The following is a 19,077-nucleotide window of genomic DNA, read 5'->3' as shown; positions in this document are numbered from 1 at the left end:
TTCCTTCGTTTATTTAAATAGTACAAGACGACATAAAATTCTCAGAAGTTAAAATCGACCTTCTTCGCCTTTTTTAGGTTAGCCCAGAAAGGTACATAAATTTTGAGCTAGTTAAAATGGCAGTTGTAGTTGGTAGAAAATTGAATAGGCCAATCAAATTTATCCCTTACATGATTATATAAAATTCTTAGCTATTTAAAATGGCATATCTTTCCTTTATTTCTCGTTAGCAAGAATAAATACTCCATCCAAATTCATGTTTTCATTTGTTTCAATAACCCAAAAAGGTACAGAAATTCTGAGCTAGTTAAAATGGAGTTTCTTTGATTTTTTCTCGTTAATACGAATGTAAATAAGCCACTCAAATTTATTTCTTCACTTTTTTTGCTTGGTACAAAAAATGGAATAGGTCACAGAAATTTCTTGCTAGCTCCGTTTACGAGTTATTCGGGTTCAAATATTTGACCTTTGTGTGCTATTTAAATAAGTAACAGGCGGTCAACTACTACATGTAGCAAAAGTACTTACCATCGAGCTCAAAGGTATAAAATGCTGAGTTAGTTAAAATGGCATTTCTCGTTGCTACAAAACTGAATAGATCACACAAATTTATTCCTTCGTTTATTTGACTACTACAAAAGATATAAAATTTTCAGTTAGTTAAAATGGACCTTCTTTGCTTTTTTTAGGTTAGAACATCTTTGTTTATTTGTGTAGCACAAAAATTGTTAGCGAAATGGTATTTCTTTGCTTTTTTCGGTTTGGTACAAATTTTACCAAAGGTATAAAATTCTAAGGCAGTTGAAGATGGTTCTTCATCGCTTTTTTCTCGTTTGTACAAAAGAAATAGAACACTCCAATATATTTATTAATTTTTTAAATGGCACAAAAGGTATAAAATATTGAGCTTGTTAAAATGGACCTTGTTTGTTTATTAAAAATTTCAAAATGGTATAAAATGCTGAGTTGGTTAAACTGGCACTTTTTGTTTTTATTCGTTCGTTTATTTGAGCAGTACAAAGGTTATACATAAATTCTGAGTCCACTTTCGCTTTTTCTGGTTATTACAAAGTTATCCCTTCGTTTGTTTAAATAATACAACATGTACTAGAAACTCTGAGCTAGATAAAAATGGCATTCCTCATTGGTATAAAATTGAATAGACCACTCAAATATATTCCTTCGTTAATTTAAATAGTACAAGATATAAAATTTTCAGTTAGTTAAAATGGACTTTCTTCGTTTTTTTAGGTTAGCACATAAAGGTACATAAATTGTGAGCTAGTTAAAAGGGCATTTCTCCTTGGTACAAAATGGAATAGATCACTTAAATTTATCTCTTCGTTTGTTTAAATAGTACAAGATGATATAAAATTCTCAGCTAGTTAATATGACATATCTTTGCTTTCTTTCTTGTCAGTAGAAAAATAATTACTCCATCCAAATTAGTTTTTGCGTTTATTTGAATAGCCCAAAAAGGTACAGAAATTCTGCGCTAGATCACACAAATTTATCAGTTGCTCTGTTACGAGTTGTATGACCTTTTGACCTCGGTGGTTATTATTTTTGGAACTTGTAGTAGTTGATGACCAATTACTAAATGTGGAAACACCATCTCAATATGTCGCTCCGTTTGCAAGTTATTAGGTTTTAAGTATTTTGACCTTTGACCTTGATGGTCGTTATTTTTGGAACTTGTAGTAGTTGGTGACTAATTACTAAATGTGGAAACATCATCTCAATATGTGGCTCCGTTTCCAAGCTATTAGGTTTTAAGTATTTTAACCTTTGACCTCGATGGTCAACACTTTTGGGACATGTGGTCTTTGATGACCTATTACTAAATGTAGCTCCGTTTTTGAGTTTGACTTCTGTTCTCGATGGTCAGTAGTTTGGGGACATGATTGTGTCATTTCCGCTATGTTAAATTAGGGGTTGGGAACGAATGTTTTTATGTAATCAGTGCTATGTTAAATAGTTGTGTGTTCACACCCCCTTTGCTATGTTATATAGTTATTCATTGTCTGCTATGTTTATAGTTAAAAATAGGGGTTGAAAAAGTGATCATAAAAGGGAATGAATACACCCCTGCTATGTTTCGTAGTCTTACTTATTCTCTGCTCTGCTATATGTTCGTAGTCTTATGTAATATGTGCTATTAGTTGAGGTGCTACGTGTATAAAAACTGCAAATTGTGATAAGAACCCAACCCCTTTGGTATAAATAATGTTTAAGGTTATACAATGAAATTAAGTCGGAGAGGTATCGTCTAAAAGAAAGAAATTCAAGATGGCGGCCATATTTTAAAATAGCTACGCGGTTACAGTTTTTCCGTTATACGTCGCTGGAATTGAGTGTTTGGTATCGATTTATAGGTTTTTGAGGCCAAGGATTGCAATTTTTGTGTTAAAAACGCGTTAGAAATTATATATATATATATATATATATATATATATATATATATATATATATATAGATATATATTGCTTAGCGCTAAGGAAACGTCCAGATCACAAGGGCAGGATTTTATATTTTTGGTTCCTTTAAAAGTAATAAACTCGTTGTAAGCAATGCAACACCCAACTAATCCCTGTTTTTCTTTTTCTTTTTTTTCGGATTTGAGTACGTGAAGGTGGCAATCGAAAGTGGCAAAGCGTCTCCGATTAGCTCCTGCATGCGACCTGGGAGATAAACTAAAAGTGTTGATTGGACAAAGTGTATACTGTGGCAAAAGATATCTGATGAACATTTGGTATGACCTGCAAATAACCGAGATGCATCTTTTCGTAACACAGGTTGCGAATACGCAACACTTGCGAAGAATTTAGAAAACTTTCAATCTATTTGTGCCTTACCCAGTGATATGGATATAAAACTGTTTGATCAAGATAATTGTAGAGTGGAAAAAGCACTTTTAAAAGACAAGATAAATGGCACAAAAAATGTGCATTAAATTATAACTCTACAATGTTCGAAAGAGCAAAGAAACGGAAGCTTAATGAAGGTGACAAAGAGTCTATATCATTATCACATGATCGTAAATATCGATCATCTACTTCTAAAGAGATGTGCTTCTTTTGTGATGGTTCTGTGACCAGCAAGGATCAATTGTTTAATGTAACCACACTACAAGTAGATCAAAAGGAAAGGAAGTATGCCATTGAACAAGGAAATAGTGTTCTACTAGCAAAACTTAGTGGTGGTGTTGTGATTGCTCTAGATACAAAATACCATGCAAAGTGCCTAGCAGGATTGTTTAACAAGTCTTGGAGTAGTCAATCGACATCAACTTGCAATGTTCATGTATGTGAAGAGGTGTTTTTGCAGAGTTAGTTAATTTCATGGAGGAAAGTATGAAGGGTTCAGATGAAACGCAGCCAGTTTTCAAGATGAGTGTCCTGACACAAATGTAGAAGATGAGACTAATGCAACTACTAGGAACGTTTGAGAAAATGCCACACTTCAAGATTACGACAGAGGATTCCTGCATATTTCCCGTATATAACGGCACAAATGTCTGGCAGAGAGTATATATTAGCACATGATAAAACTGTTGGTGATACCATATTGGAATCTTGTAAAAACGACCAAGATGAAACGGCCTTGCTTTGTTGTGTGTTGCCAAAACAGTAAGGAAAGAAATGCTATAACAAAATAACGCATTCAATGGTAATTTACATGCTGAAACCCAGATGCATGAGACTGATAGAGACCTTCCGCTGCCAGTTTACATGGGTCTTTCAATATTTGGAAAAACACGAAAAAAAGAGATAGTGGGAAAGCTACATTCACTTGGACTTTTAATCTCCTACACTCGTGTGCTGGAACTCTCAACAGCGATGTGTGAACTTGTAAATGTCGGGTACCAAGAAGAAAAGGTATTGTGTCCATCAAAACAACGTAAAGATATATTCACAATTGGGGCGTACGATAACATAGACCACAATCCTTGTAGTTCAACTTTGGACAGTTCCTTTCATGTGACAAATATATCAATACTTCAAAATCCGACACCTGAATGTTTAGGCACAGTAAGGCCTACACAAGATATAGAGTATGACATAAGTAATTTCAAAAAGCGAAGTATGCGTAGTCTTCCGGACGAGTTTGCTTTGGAAGAACCAGCAATCTTTAAGTCAAAAAGAACCCACTATTCCAACTTGTTCTGATGTTACATTGAAACTCATGCTGACATCCACTGCTACGAATCGGAAGAAAGAAGAAATTCCATGGCTAAAACATGTCATCAGCCAGGGAATCGTGGGCAGCCTACCATGCTTATAGACAAACTTGCTTCAACTGATTTTGTTCCAGGAATATCATCACTTTTACCATTATTCTACAAAGATTGATCATCAATAGCTATGATCAAGCATGCGATGAACGTAATAAAACAAGTTACACAATTTCTTAAGGGAAATCAAATTCCTGTCATGGTAGTGGATCAATCTCTGTTTACGTTATCAAAAGTGATTCAGTGGAACTATCCAGACATGTGTGGCGAGAAAAAGTTCATGGTTATGTTTGGTGCCTTTCACATCGAACAAGCTTTTCTCAGAGTTTTGGGCCAGTGGATGTCAGGAAGTGGATGGAGCGCTGCAATTTTCAGCGCTGATATTGCATCTTCTAGCGCTGTAGAAAGCTATCCCAAAGTAACCCACGTAAAGGAAGCCAGAGGAATTCACCAAGTGACTGCAGGAGCACTATATCATTTGTTGCAAGATCCTTACCACCAGTTTGGTTCCGAGTTTGAATTTGACATTTGGTGTGAAGAGCGAGCTGCAGACAGTATCATGTTCAAATATTGGCTGACTTGTCTTGATATGGAACTCCTATTGCTTCTCTTTGTTCCCTCAATTCGAGAAGGTAACTACTTTTTGTACCGTGACTGCTTAAGAGACATGATTCCTTGGTTTTTTGTTTTGGATCATGATAATTATGCCCTTTGGCTACAGGTCCATCTGAAAGACCTTTTTGATACAGAGTGTCAGTTACCAGACATACATCGCTCATTTTCTTCTGAACACTTTGTGATAAGAAAATCAAACATAATCTTTTCAGCAATCAGCATAGACCAAGCATAGCATTATATCATATATTTTTAGATAGAAATAGTGTATAATGATTTCGCCTATGTTTCAATTTAAAAAGTATATGGAGCAGAAAAACACCAATAGTAATTCCTAATTTTTCAACATAAAAATTGGAATCCTTGACTTTAAAAACCTATAAATCGATACCAAACACCCAATTCCAGCGACGTATAACAGAAAAACTGTAACCGCGTAACTATTTTGAAATATGGCCGCCATCTTGGATTTCTTTGATTTTAGACGATGCCTCCCCGACTTAATTTCATTATATAACCTTAAACATTATTTATACCAACGGGAATGTTCTTATCACAATTTGCAGTTTTTCGTTGATTTCTGCGATGTAGCACCTCAACTATATGTTAAAATAGGGGTTGAAAAAATTGGCCATACTCTTGTATTAGCTCTGCTATGTTACATAGTCTTATGTAATATATGCTATGTTAAATAGGCCGTTGGAAGATGTGTTATCGATCTGCTATGTTAAAATAGGGGTTGAAAAAGTGCTCATAAAAGAGAACGAATACACCCCTAAAATGGGCTCTTAAAAGGGAAAGAAGTGTTATATAATTTCTGCTATGTTAAAATAGGGGTTGGAAAATAAGCCATACTCTTTTACTAGTTTTGCTATGTTTAAATAGGGGTGGAACGAATACAGTTGTGTGTTCGGTATATCCCCTTTGCTATGTTACATAGGTATTCATTGTCTGCTATGTTTATAGTTAAAATATGGGTTGAAAACGAGTACACTCCTGCTATGGTAAAATAAGGGGTGGAAAAAGGGAACGAGTCCACCCTTTAAAAGATTATCTGCTCTGCTATGTGTTCGTAGTCTCCATTGCTATGTTAAAGTAGGGGTGGAAAAAGTGCTCATAAAAGAGAATGAATATACCCCCTCGTAGTCTTATGTATTATTTGCTCTGCTATGTGTTCATAGTCTCTGCTATGGTAAAATGTTCAAATAGGGGTTGAAAAAGTGATCATAAAAAGAAACGAACACATCCTTGCTATCTTACGTAGTCTTATGCTCTGCTATGCGTTCGTAGTCTCTGCTAAGGGGTGGAAAAAGTGATCATAAAAGGGAACGAGTTCACCCCTAAAATGTGCTCGTAAAAGGGAATGAATACACCCGCTAAAAATTACTCATAAAAGGGAACAAATACACCCCTATCACAGAGGACTCAATTTCTCGTATCCTCCCTGTGTCCTCCGGCATAGTTTCAGACGGCAGTGGGAAATTCATTGTCTGCTTCAGGCGGGACTGAGAAAGTGGTTAGAGGGTCAGTGGCGCAGAACTCTTATTTTTCTACTACTCCTTGCCTTTAGCAGAAGTTTAAATTTTGTAACCAAAGGATTAAAATTATTTAAATTTCAAACTACTGTACGACACACCATCTTGTAACATTAAATATTAATAACCACAGATAGCTTTCTCCTATTTACCTGGAATATTCTCTTGGGTTTCAATGAATTCTGGAATTGACACCAGGACAATGATAGATACCTTTGAATAAAAAGCATCCACATGGTTAATAAATTGAAACAATGTAATTACGAGAGTGCTTACTAGAAAACTGAAAAGCCTAACACATCATTTTTAGTTCTGATTAAAAATAAGTTAATATTCATAGATGACTGCACAGTAAGAAATGAGGTGTTGAAATAATACAAAATGACTACCATTTTAGCGTGTTACTTGCGTGTCAATTCAACAACAAGCACATTGCCTTCAGAGCAAATAAAAAAAAAAACTCGTTACTGGCTGTAAGTGCTTGCATTGTTTTTTGTTGTTTGGTATGAGCAAAGTTTTGCGAAATATGTTTCGCATTATGACAAGTAGCTCATAACATTCTATGTTTTCTGTAATACGTCACAATAATATTGTTGTAAACCTTTGAGTCATTTGACAAGTTACACAGATAGCAGTGCTTCTATCTGTTTTCTTTATCTGTTATTCTTGTGTCTTAGCATGTATGAACAGAAGATGGCAGGCCTGTTGCCTGTGTAACTGTTGTCGGACGATTCACCAGTTTACAACCGATTACAGGAAACATAGAACACTATTCGCTACTTGGCAAAAGTGCAAAATATATTTCGCAAAGCTTTGTTCGTATTAAACGATAAATACCAATGCAAATTATCTCAGGTACTAACGATTTATTTCTGATATGCTCGGAAGCCGATGTGCTTTGTGCTGAATTAACACCCAAGTAACACGCTAAAGTGGTAGTCATTTTGTATTGTTTAAAGATCTCATTTTTTACAGTGTGGGTTTTGGTATTCTGTAGTATGTAAAATATTTTAATGTTCAGAAATAATACATATTTGTATCTCTTAAAAATATATTAAAGCTGTTTACTTACTTGTAGTATTCTTTTTAACGATTTTTCGTCCCTTTAGCCGACTTCAACGAAGGAGATTTTCTATTCAAAAATTTAATATATGTGGATATGTCACACATTACTTCGTCATAGAAGCAACGATTCTCATGTTTATTTTCCTATCTGTTATTTAAAATAGTAGGATTTCCCGGTGAACTCCATGGTCCCATGTAGCGTAGTCGGTAACGCTCTCGTCTGTGGTGGGAGTGGTTCCGTGTTCGATTCCCGGTGAGGACACTTGGTCGAAAGATTGTAAAAGCTTTTTCAGTCCAGCCATCCTGAATGAGGTTTTCCTGGGTTTTCCTCATTCACGCCAAGCAAATGCGGAGATGATATCTAACATACAGGTCCCAGGCAGCTTCTTTCCTTCCCCAATCTCTTCTTCCTTCCCTTTCTTCGGATAGTGTGCTCGCCGAGGGATGTCTTCCCTCATACATGACGGGCTGAATGGTCTTCGATGTCGATAGCTCAGAAATCTAATTCCTAATCCTAATCCCCGATGGTTCCATTTAAATTTCTTTACGGTCAGGTCTTCATTGTCTCAACAGATGCTGTTTCGAAAGCTGATTAAGATTTTTGTTAAAAAAATGTTTAATTATTATTAACAAAGAGTACGTATTTTTTTGAAATAGAGACGATCTTTATGTATCAAAATATTCGAAGAATTGAATTGATATTATTGAACATTTGCCTTAATAATATGATGATTCCCTAGATATATCAAAATTATTTTAATAACTCCTAATTTATTTATTAAAAAGTTGGAGACACAGTTAAAAGGCGATTTTAGTCTGTATCTATTAAACATTAACCAGAATACAAAAGAAAGTGGAAAGAAGTTAGGCAGAGCCTACAGATGTGTTTAAAGTTAATGGTGTTGGGTATCCAAGACATCATTGATTTATATTAATCTTTCTTTTTGTGTTTTGTAATGAACTGGATTTTTAAACAATGTATTTCACTTTCTTCTTCTTTAATGAATAAATATAATGTTTAATGTTTTGTCGGTGCTAATACAATCACAAGCCATAAGAAAAAAGTGCAATTTTCATAACACATCAGTCATTATCGAGAATTTCCATATCGAATTAATAAATCAATGTTGTATCAATAATCGTCCAATCAATGTCTCTGATACATTCAAGTGGAATATGATTTATCCATAATGGTTTTTTGGTATTTTAAACACAATAAATGGAAAATAATGTCTGTAGTTGCCACAATACCGTACCAAGACGTTCGTAGCGTGGATCGACATAGTCAATGAGAGTGGAAGGTACCTAAAACCACTACTCCCGTTAACAAAACAACATCGCCTCCAAAAAGTAATAAACAAAAACCGATAAAAAACCATAATTAACAAAGACCACAATTCTTATGAACCTAATTCTATGGTATATGGAATCCGGGACTTCAAAGCCGCGTTCACGAAAGCTCTTCACTAACTTCTGTCCTAAGCCTACTGGCTCCAGTTTCTACTTTGTATTCCTATTTCTGCGAGATTCATCTTAATATTGTTCCCTATCTGAGACTAGGTTTCCTAATGGTCGTTTTCCGACTGGAACCAGAAGACTGTTCATAGAAAATTAATAAACACTAGATTCATACACACGCAGGTCATAATATAGCACGTCCACCTCAGGCAGAGGAAGACGCTCACAAAATACCCCCAACCACTCGCAAGTCTTGTATTGGTATTTGCAACTGCTACAGCAGGCAATAACATGCAATTTAACATGTGATAAATGAATGAGGTTGCATTTCCGACCTTACCGCGTTCCTGACGATGATGGTCGGCTGCATAAAGTAGATTTCTTCTACTCTAGTTAAGTACTCTTTGCTGTTTGAAAATGAATTTGCATTGTAAATACAAATTTAGCATTACTTGCATTTGATTACTAAATATTCAATTAAATATAGCCAAGTTTCATTTTAACAATGTAAGGTGCATTAAAATGATTTAAAGACGAAATGAATTAAATCCAATCATTAAAATGCCAGTTCACCTCAGAGAAAGCAGAAAAATAAAGTGTCCATTTTAGTCAATAAGTTACAAAACAAAACAATGATATTCAGGTATGCAACACCGTTAATCATTTTACTGAATTGCGTATGATAAAAAGTTTCTTTTAAAAGCTGAATATGTATATATTTTGAAAAGTTATGTTGTAAATAATCTAGAATGTACTAAAAGTTCAAAGCCACAAACAACCACCTTCAAATGACAAAGCAGATTAAAAATGTATTAATTAAAATTTGCCTCACAGACCATAGACAGAGAGATTCAGGGAAACGGAACAACTTTAATGCATGTAGAGAGAAAATAATAATAATAATGGAAATGCATGTAGAGAGTATGTAATTAACTATGACATTAACTATTAAACTATATTTTTTGAAGACGACATCAAAAATTTATTTTCCATCTCTATTTATACATTCTGATAGTCTGCTACGGAAACTATAAAATTCTCGGTGTATCATGTATCGAGAAATGCCAGTCTTCTGTGTCAGTTAAGCGTTAGTTTCAGGTCTTTTGCAGTACAGTCTGATTTTGAGATATCCCCGCAGGAAAAAGTATCGCAATGATTGACACCTGAGGATCTTGAAAGTCAAACTATATCACTGTTACATGAAATGATCCGTCTTTCAAATAATTTGCGAATGGCCTTCATCGACTGTCGAAATGTAACATGTCTTATGTGACGTGGACCCATCCTGCTGAAACCACAAATTTTCGATATTAATATCTGCATCTTGAAAGTGCAAATAATGTTAAAAACATAATAACATATCGAGCAGGTGTTCCTGTCAGTACAATGCCTTCGTCACTTTCAGAAAAAAAGGGTGATAATACCATGAACTGTGTTCAATACTGTTTTGTTGGTGCGATTTGATGGACACTCCTGAAGGTGGCAAGGTTTGCCCTCTGTCCAGTAACGAAAATTGTGTTTTTCAACGTAGCCACTAAGGAGAAATTGTTTCATTTTACACTCACAAATTTTTAAGCAAAATGTTTTAAGCACAATATCACCAAGTTTATACAATGCTTTAATGGTCAACGAACTTCCTATACTACTACTTGTTCCGTCAATATTAAGTGGCAAACCCTTCTCAAGTATGTTCCATCGGTCCCGTGCAAATGCCACCGTTAGAATGTTGCTACTCCTTGCTTCAAAGTATTCCGTTTGCCTGTTCACCGTATATAAGTCTCCAGTTCACCATCAGGTATTTACTCGTAAATACTCTGGTATTAAAATGTGATCACTAAAGCCCCAAAAGTCACACTATCTTCATTCACAATTGCCTTAACAAGGTAGACTGAGTAAGGTGGACGAAAAGATTAAGCATAATATTAACTAAAATTGATGCTGCTGATTTTAAGTGTGAATTATTCTAGCTAGTAAGGTCGGCCTTACCAAAGGAAACAAATGCTGTCTTGGATAATATTGAATTAGAGAGTTCAGTATTCAAAATATGAATATCTATCAGATTGACGAGATGACAATATATTTATTCCCACTGTTTTGGAAATCTATCGAGTATACTTTTTATATAGGAATTTAATCTTTAAAGGAAACTAGTGTGTAAATAGATTAATTATATTTCCCAAGTAGCACAAATGTTGTTTGCCCAACAATATTTCAACAAGTTCACCGTTCCCCAACGTTCACACCCACAATCTGCGTACTTGAGTTACAGAATCATAATAATGCTGAATGTAGATGCACTAATATGTTATTAAATAGTTTTTTTACTGCTTTAATAACAATAATAAAAAACTGGTTAAACCTAGTATTAAACTTTTCAATTCTGTATTTTCAAGTTTGCAATCCTTTCGTACTGGCTATCAATGCCTGTATTAAATAGGTAATATTTCAGATATTCACAGGTATATTAGAACATACTCAAATTACATTTTGTAGAAGCAAAGAACATTGCATTAGATTTGAAGAAGGAATCAATAAAATTAAAACACTAATATTCCAGTACATTTCAAATCAAAACACTAATATTCTATTTCATTTCAAATCAAAACACTAATATTCCATTTCAAATCAAAACACTAATATTCCATTTCATTTCAAATCAAAACACTAATATTCCATTTCATTTCAAATCAAAATACTAATATTCCATTTCATTTCAAATCAAAACACTAATATTCCAGTTCATTTGAAATCAAAACACTAATATTCCAGTTCATTTCAAATCAAAACAGTAATATTTCAGTTCATTTCAAATCAAAACAGTAATATTTCAGTTCATTTCAAAGAAAAACATAATTCTCCCATATAAATCAATAGACTAAAAACAAAGTACAAATACACAGCATCGTTAATTTTAATTGTACCGAAAATTATCCTAGTAGCTTCATTTCAACGTTTGTTTGAGGGAATGGATTGAGAAAGACTCCAATATAAGAAGGGTCTCATGTTTTCCATTAATTTATTATTGTATTATTATTGATTAACATGTATATATACAGTGTGTGGCCAAAAATTTGAACCGGCTTAAATATTTGAGAAACTGTAAATGTAGTCGATCCGAAGTCAATTGGGATCAATATTGGTGGGCGGGGAAAATATTATGACGTGGTTAAGGTTGTCATCCGCCATCTCGGTGGCCGCCATATTGGAATCAACTTATTTTAAATAGCAACATGATCATGTAACATATTAAACAATACCCTCGTTCAAAGAGAAGTCAGCAGTAATGTTATTGTTCCAAAAACTACAACGGTTTTGAAGTAGTGAATGGATTTAGGGTATGTTACCTTTTAGACTTAAATTTTGTTATCTGTGGAGCATTGTATGGACGGAAACTTACTGTCTCTTTATTTGTTTCTTGTAGGTAGGACCGGATGTTAACTCGAGAGAAAAGAACCGAAATTATCCTTTTGGCTGGAGGACGCAGTTCAGCAATATTAGCAGCCATCTTCAATGAGCGATATCCTTTTCGCGAGGTGGTGACAGACAGTGCTATACGAAAACTAATCCGTAAATTCAAAGTAACGGAAAATGTTGATGATGCACCTTAATCAGGTTGACCACGAAGTGCAACTGATCCAGACACATCAACAGCTGTGTTGGGTTATTGATGAAAAGTCCTAAGAAGAGTATGCGACGTCTAAGTGAACAAAATGTTAGTGTCAAAAGGGTTCAAAGAATCTTAAAAAGGGAAACGTGGCACCCTTACAAATTACAGTTGAATCAAAAACTGTCAGATGATGATCCTGATAGACAAAAGGAGATTCGTGAGTGTTCGTTGCTCAAATAGCTCGTGAACTAGTGTTTCCTCACAGCATTGTTTTTACTGATTAGGCAAATTTCGATGTAACAGGTGAGGTTAACAAGCAAAATGTTCGATACTGGGATAGCACAAATCCTAATTGGATAGATGCATCAAAGATGCAAGGTGCAGGTAAGGTAATGGTGTGATGTGGAATATGAGGCGAGATAATTGTTGGACCTGTTTTTATTGATGGGACCTTTGATGCTGCACAATATAGAGATATGCTTGAAAACACTCTTATGCCGCTTTTGTTGAACGAGGAAGGGACATTTCCTCAATATTGGCAAGAAGATGTGTCACCGCTGCATTATGGTCATAATGTAATCGGATGGCTTAATGAACTGTTTCCTTGTTGCTGGATAGGTAGACGTGGACCAGTTGAGTGGCCAGCAAGGCTCCTCGATCTAAATCCGCTGGATTTTTATCTTTGAGGTACCTTAAAGCTATTGTCTACCAGTGTAAAATTAATGACATTGGCTCCGGAAAAGGAGAACCATTACGGCCTGTGAACAAATATCAAAGACTGTGCTTCGCAGAGTGCACGAGCAACTGGGTCGCACGGTTAGGATGTGCATACAACAAAACAGTGGACATGTTGAAAATGTCATGTGATTGTAATTGTCTCACGTGTGTTAGCTCTCTCTTTTCCTTATCATTAAAGAATACGTAATGCAAGATGTTACAAGGCTTGCTTTTCCATTTTGTTCTCAATTCGAAACATCGCATAGCATATTTCACAGCATTTCATACACAAAGCTTATCCTACATTTATTTACAACTTCAAAACAGTTGCAAATTAAATAAAAAAAATACTTTACCGGTGAATTACTATTCGAACGGGAATGTTGTAAATATGTCCCACGATCGTGTTATTTAAAATAAACAAGTTGAATCCAATATGGTGGCCATCAAAATGGCGGATGACAACCTTAACTACGCCCCTCCTACCAACATTAATCCCAATAGACTTCGCATAGACTGCATTTACAGTTACTCAAATATTTAGCACGGCCCAGACTTTTGGCCACACAGAAATAAATCCATGAGCGTTCCCTTCAAATTTTTAAAATACTTGCAGAAATGAAGGGCAATGATGAAAGGTTTTGTTACTTAAAACAGTAGTAGTAGTGCTACAAGATACTTGTGTTTTGATTTTGTAAATTTTATCGATTTGTATATCTTTCCAGAGCATTAAACTGTAATATCAAATGTCAAACTGATCACTATCGATACAATTTACTTTTTTCCATATTGCATTTAATGAGGTGTTAGGGCCGTCGAAGCAGCTCGTGAGACTTGTGTTGTGAATGAAGAAGGAGCAATGCCTCAAAATACTTACTTCCGCACGTTGGTTTCCGCTTTTTTAAAAATGTGAATTTTAACTACAATGATTGATCACATTTCCGTTAACCAATTGAGTTCGATGACGAGTGATTAAACCACCTTGCTCACGAAAATCCACGTTAAACGACCAGAGAATTGGCCGAAGCAGATGATTGTGATAAAAAAAAAAAAAAAAAAACATCTTCACTCAATGAAGAAGGTTCATATACTCGAAGCTTTGGTGCACACTTTGAGCGAAAACAACAAAAATCAACAATTCACAATCGCCGCGGGTTTGTTCACTCACTCAACACATGGTCACGGAGTTTTTTTTTTTTTTTAATCACACTGTCACTGGTGATAAAATAAAGGAGTGAAAAGGATGTCTCAACGCGACAAACAAGCAAGAAAACGAAGATTTTCACATTCGAAAGACCATGTTATATGTGTGGTGGAATTGAGAAAACATAATTTATTACAAACTTCTTTAGCGTTAGCATATGTTCAATGTAGAACTCTACGTTTAACAAGTGCAACAACTCAACGAAGTAACTTAGAAAAATGCATACTTTTTCACCACGTCAACTCCCATTCTCACGTTGCTAATAGCTGATAGATGTAAGCAAATTGAGATTCAAGAGCTCAAAGGAGAAGTGCTGCTTCAAGTTCCATACTCTTCAGACATAGCGCCGTCAGATTTTCATCTCTCGATCGCTTTCGAATGCTTCGTGCAGTGTATCGTTCAATAATTATACGAACTTGAGGCCTTGGTTGCTCTAATTCTTTGAACTAAAACCGGGAAATTTCTATTACAGGAGCACTGAAAAACATTGAACGAGGGGAGGAAGTCCTAAACAATTACAGAGAGTATATTATTAATTTATTTATTGCAGTTTATTCGTTGAAAATAAATTTGAAAAATAAAACAATCATGAATTATTCGTTAACCCAATATATCAAAGTCAGGGGGCAATTGATACCCCCAAATGACGTCCCTGGATGATCAATACATCGTAATTGAAAACAATAATTGAGCTAGACATTTAGAAGACGTAATTCAGTGAATGAATTTTCATAGGGAGAAAGGAAGGAGATATGGGACTAGTATGCTACATTTGTTACTTCCGTTAGAGATTTTCAATCTTTTCCCACGACTTTTCCATGTTTGTTTTCGAAAATTCGAAATAATTCAAAAACAATAATGCACAGAGAAAAATCCGTTCTCCGGACAAGAGTATATTGTACAAATATACGGTATTCTCTTGCTTACTATAGAAATCAGTACGGAGCATACGTTATCCGTATGCTACATACGCACTGCCCTTCGATGTTACATCATGCCGTTGCAGGATGTCTGACATCTAACAGCTTTTCCGTATATCACATGCATATACTTATGTTACATTCCTCAGCTATATGTTATATACGTCCATTTGTATGTGAGATCCTGACCGCCTACATTGTTTCATACGGAATGTACGCATAGATGGAACACTTATACAGAAAGTATTATAAAACATGCGTTTTCAGTTATACGTCTCGTGTACGTTAAGTCCATAAAGTACAGGAATTACGCATGTATCCTATCTTTTTAAGTACGCCACCTACAATTTTTTTCTCAGTGTACATATGATTTTTTAAAGAAATTAGTATTTTAATATTTGTAAGACACTATTAAATGTTTAACTATATCCACTGTTTTAAAAATCTTCATATAATTCAGAAAATTGAGTGCCCATCATTTTAGACGTTCTGATCTGTGTTCTTAGATTTCTGCCTCAAGAAAAAACTTACAAATATGCCCACCACTTAGTAGTTCATTTAAGAGCATTTCATAGATAATTATGTGCTTGAATTACTTATTGAAGTTTTAATATATTTTAATGTTTGTAGACCTAATGAAGACTCTCAAAGAACTTCAAGGACATAATAATCTACATAACTTTACAATAAAGAAAGAAATGGTTTGGTTCCAGTCATGCAACTTTAAAATTATTAGAGAAAGGACATACACATATATACAATGTGTTTGAAAAAGAACTCCCTAATTTTAATGTGTCCTAGAATCTGTACAAAGTGACATACACTATTCTAGATTGTGCTGTTTGATTCATCAACTCTCGAAGTTTGACTCCCCTGCAGTTGGTAGGTCTGCTTGACCTTGAGAAGGCACCAGTGCTGTTTTTTCTAACTCTTTTTCCTCAGTTCAGTCCAGGCAGGTGTGCAGTGCAGAGCAACTCAGCAACAATGTGTACTCCGCAACTGAAAGCGCAGTGTGTTATTTGGCTTGTGAAAACTGAGTCAGTTATAACAGTGCAACGTAATTTTAGACGCCATTATGGTGGTGAACCACCTACAGCAAAAACTATCCGTCATTGGCTAAAGTCTTTCAAGGAAACTGGCTGTGTTTTAAAAGCAAAATCACCAGGTAGACCGAGAACTTCTGAAGATGTAGTTGAAAAGATCCATGTGTTCGGAGCTCGAAGAAGTCATTGGCCAGACGTAGTCTACAATTAGGAGTGCCTAAAGATACTGTGTATGATGATGTGCGTAAAAGACTTAAGTTGCGTGCTACAAATTGCAACTATTACATGAAATTAAACCTACTGATAAAATCGAAAGGCATGCGTTTGCTGCTGACTTTCTACACAGAATTGATGATGATGTCATTAAGAAAAAAAGATTCTCTTTTCTGATGAGGCTACATTTCATGTCAGTGGAACAGTTAATCGTCATAACTGCAGAATTTGGTTGGGACAGTTACACCTGAAATGTTGGAGAAAACGTGGCGAGAAGTGGAATATCGTCTCGACATGTGCAGGGCCGCAAATGGATTCCACGTTGAAGTGTACCAACATTAAACAAAACTTGAAGGAATTCTCTATCATGATATGTACTCATTGATGTAAGTTTTCATTCATTTCCCAATTAAATATATACTTAAAACTAGGAGTTCTTATTCAAACACCCTGTATACATTGTTGGCCTATCACGTATGAAGGATGCGGTCCCTCGGGGATCACACTTTCTGGTGATTGAAGAGGAAGAATGAAGTGGGGAAGAAAGGAAGTAGCCTGGGACCATTATGGTAGTTACCATCCCGACAGTTGCCTGGTGTGAATGAAGAAAACCCAAGAAAACTTTACTCAGGATGACTGACCTGAAAAATCTTTTACTCTTTTTTTTTTTTTTTTTTTTTTTTTTACTGCGTGTCCCCTACCAGGAATCAAATATATCAGGCTCCGCTCACACGAAACGTTACTACGCTACGTGGAGCCACACACACACTTACATATACAGGGTGCGGAAAAAGTCCCGGAACGATCCAATATCTCGCGAAGTATAAAGATGAGCAAAACAAATATAACATGTGTTAAACATTTTTCAAAAAGTATTCAATGATACGAAACGCAATCCACTATCCCTGCTCCCTTCGGGCGTATGGGGTCAACTTAAAATTTTAAATGGGAACCCCTATTTCTTATTGCACATTTGGATTCTCCATAAAAAGGGACAGTGATCTGACCCAAAAATGAAAACAAGTGTCTTCGCAGAAGCGCTTGAATCGACATGCAAAAGAAGGCGGTGCAGCAAAACATTACGAAAATGCTAACTGTCAGTCCCATGTTCTGTTGCCATACGGTTAGCGTATTGGATTACGGAGTCAGAGGTTCTGAGTTCCATTCCCGTTCAAGGCAACCTTTTTTCTTTTATTTCCCCAAATAAATTCCATACGTTTTAACTTCAATTAGTACTTTTTTGAAGTTACATAAAATACGAATTTCGATAATTGTTTTGCAAACTAGCTTTATGAAGTAGTTCTTAGTAATAGGTTAGAGTTCATAGGGTTGTTTAACATAAATAAACCATTTTTGTCGTCATTTGTATTTTCTTGCAAGTTAATAAATATGGACAAATACATTATTTTTTATCGAAGTTAAAATGTATGAGTTCATTATTTGGCTATAAAAACTTAACATGAAAATTGTTACTCTGCACGGAAATTAACTCACGACCTCTGATTGCTCAGCTCACTACGCTAACCATATGACCACCGAGTAGGATACTAAGAAGCAACATTTTGATAACATTTTGCCCCTCTTTTTTTTTTTTTTTTTTTTTGTGTGTGTGTGTGTGTCGATTCAAGTGCCATCGTTGGAGGCACTGTTTTCAATTTTGGGTCAGATCACTGTAACTTTTTCTGGAAAATCCAAATGTACAATAAAAAAATGGGGGTTTCCATTTGAAATTTTAAAGTTACCCCCGTACCCCTGAAGGGGGTGGGAATAGGGGGTTGCGTTCCACATCATTGGAAAGCTTTGTCAAAACTATTTAACACGTATTATTTTTGTTTAGTTGATCTGTATACTTCGCGAGACATTGAAGCGTTCCGGGACTTTTTCCGCACCCTGTATAAGTAGATAAATATACATTTCACCATATTTCAAAGTAACAATTCATTTTAAAAATAATAGAAATTGAATTACGAAAGGATTTTGTTTCCTTCTATCTGTACGAATGTAGATATAAATTATTGTTGAGCTTACCATTAGAATGTTTGAAATTTTGCTGGATTTTCTAGCTGCCATTTTGCAAAGGCCGACGTTTCATTCTAAGGGAGAAAAAATCTGTACATATCTCCCAACATAATTACACACAGATGCGACATATTTAAAATTAGAGGACATACTAAGATTAAAAACAATGCTTAGAAACAAACTGCATTTAAATCAATATTGAATTCTTGAAGTTAGTATGGAAACAGTTGTATACTTTTAACAATGCTTTGTTGTATGTTTGATTTTGTGCTATTGTCCTCTGATAAAGCATTAACATGACACAAAATAACTTGGAGTAATAACAAGTTGAAATGCGTCCTTTGGTATTGAAGGTCTCCAGTGAATTGTATAATACAAGCACAGTAATCCCACGGGTTACGAACTTAACCCATTCTATAACACTGTTCGTGAAACAAAATTAATTTT

At 35.2% G+C, this 19,077-nt stretch overlaps 1 protein-coding gene across 4 annotated transcripts in view; it reads right to left on the bottom strand.

Annotated features, from left to right (window-relative positions):
* Nucleotides 1–18,787, bottom strand: part of LOC145662973 (uncharacterized) — a 151,524-nt gene extending 132,737 nt beyond the window's left edge. For all 4 annotated transcript variants that reach the window (XM_081729054.1, XM_081729056.1, XM_081729057.1 and 1 more), the window contains exons 1-2: nucleotides 18,640–18,787; nucleotides 6,537–6,597 (exon numbers count right to left, since the gene is read on the bottom strand). In XM_081729054.1, coding sequence (XP_081585180.1) covers nucleotides 6,537–6,597; nucleotides 18,640–18,681 — 103 coding nt within the window. In that variant the 5' untranslated portion in view covers nucleotides 18,682–18,787. The remainder of the gene's footprint in view (nucleotides 1–6,536; nucleotides 6,598–18,639) is intronic.
* Nucleotides 18,788–19,077: the final 290 nt, after the last annotated feature.

This window comes from Thermobia domestica, chromosome 10, assembly GCF_964235325.1.
Source record: "Thermobia domestica chromosome 10, izTheDome1.hap1.1, whole genome shotgun sequence".
NCBI classification, from domain to species: domain Eukaryota; kingdom Metazoa; phylum Arthropoda; class Insecta; order Zygentoma; family Lepismatidae; genus Thermobia; species Thermobia domestica.
This window is presented reverse-complemented; position numbering and strand designations above follow the sequence as displayed.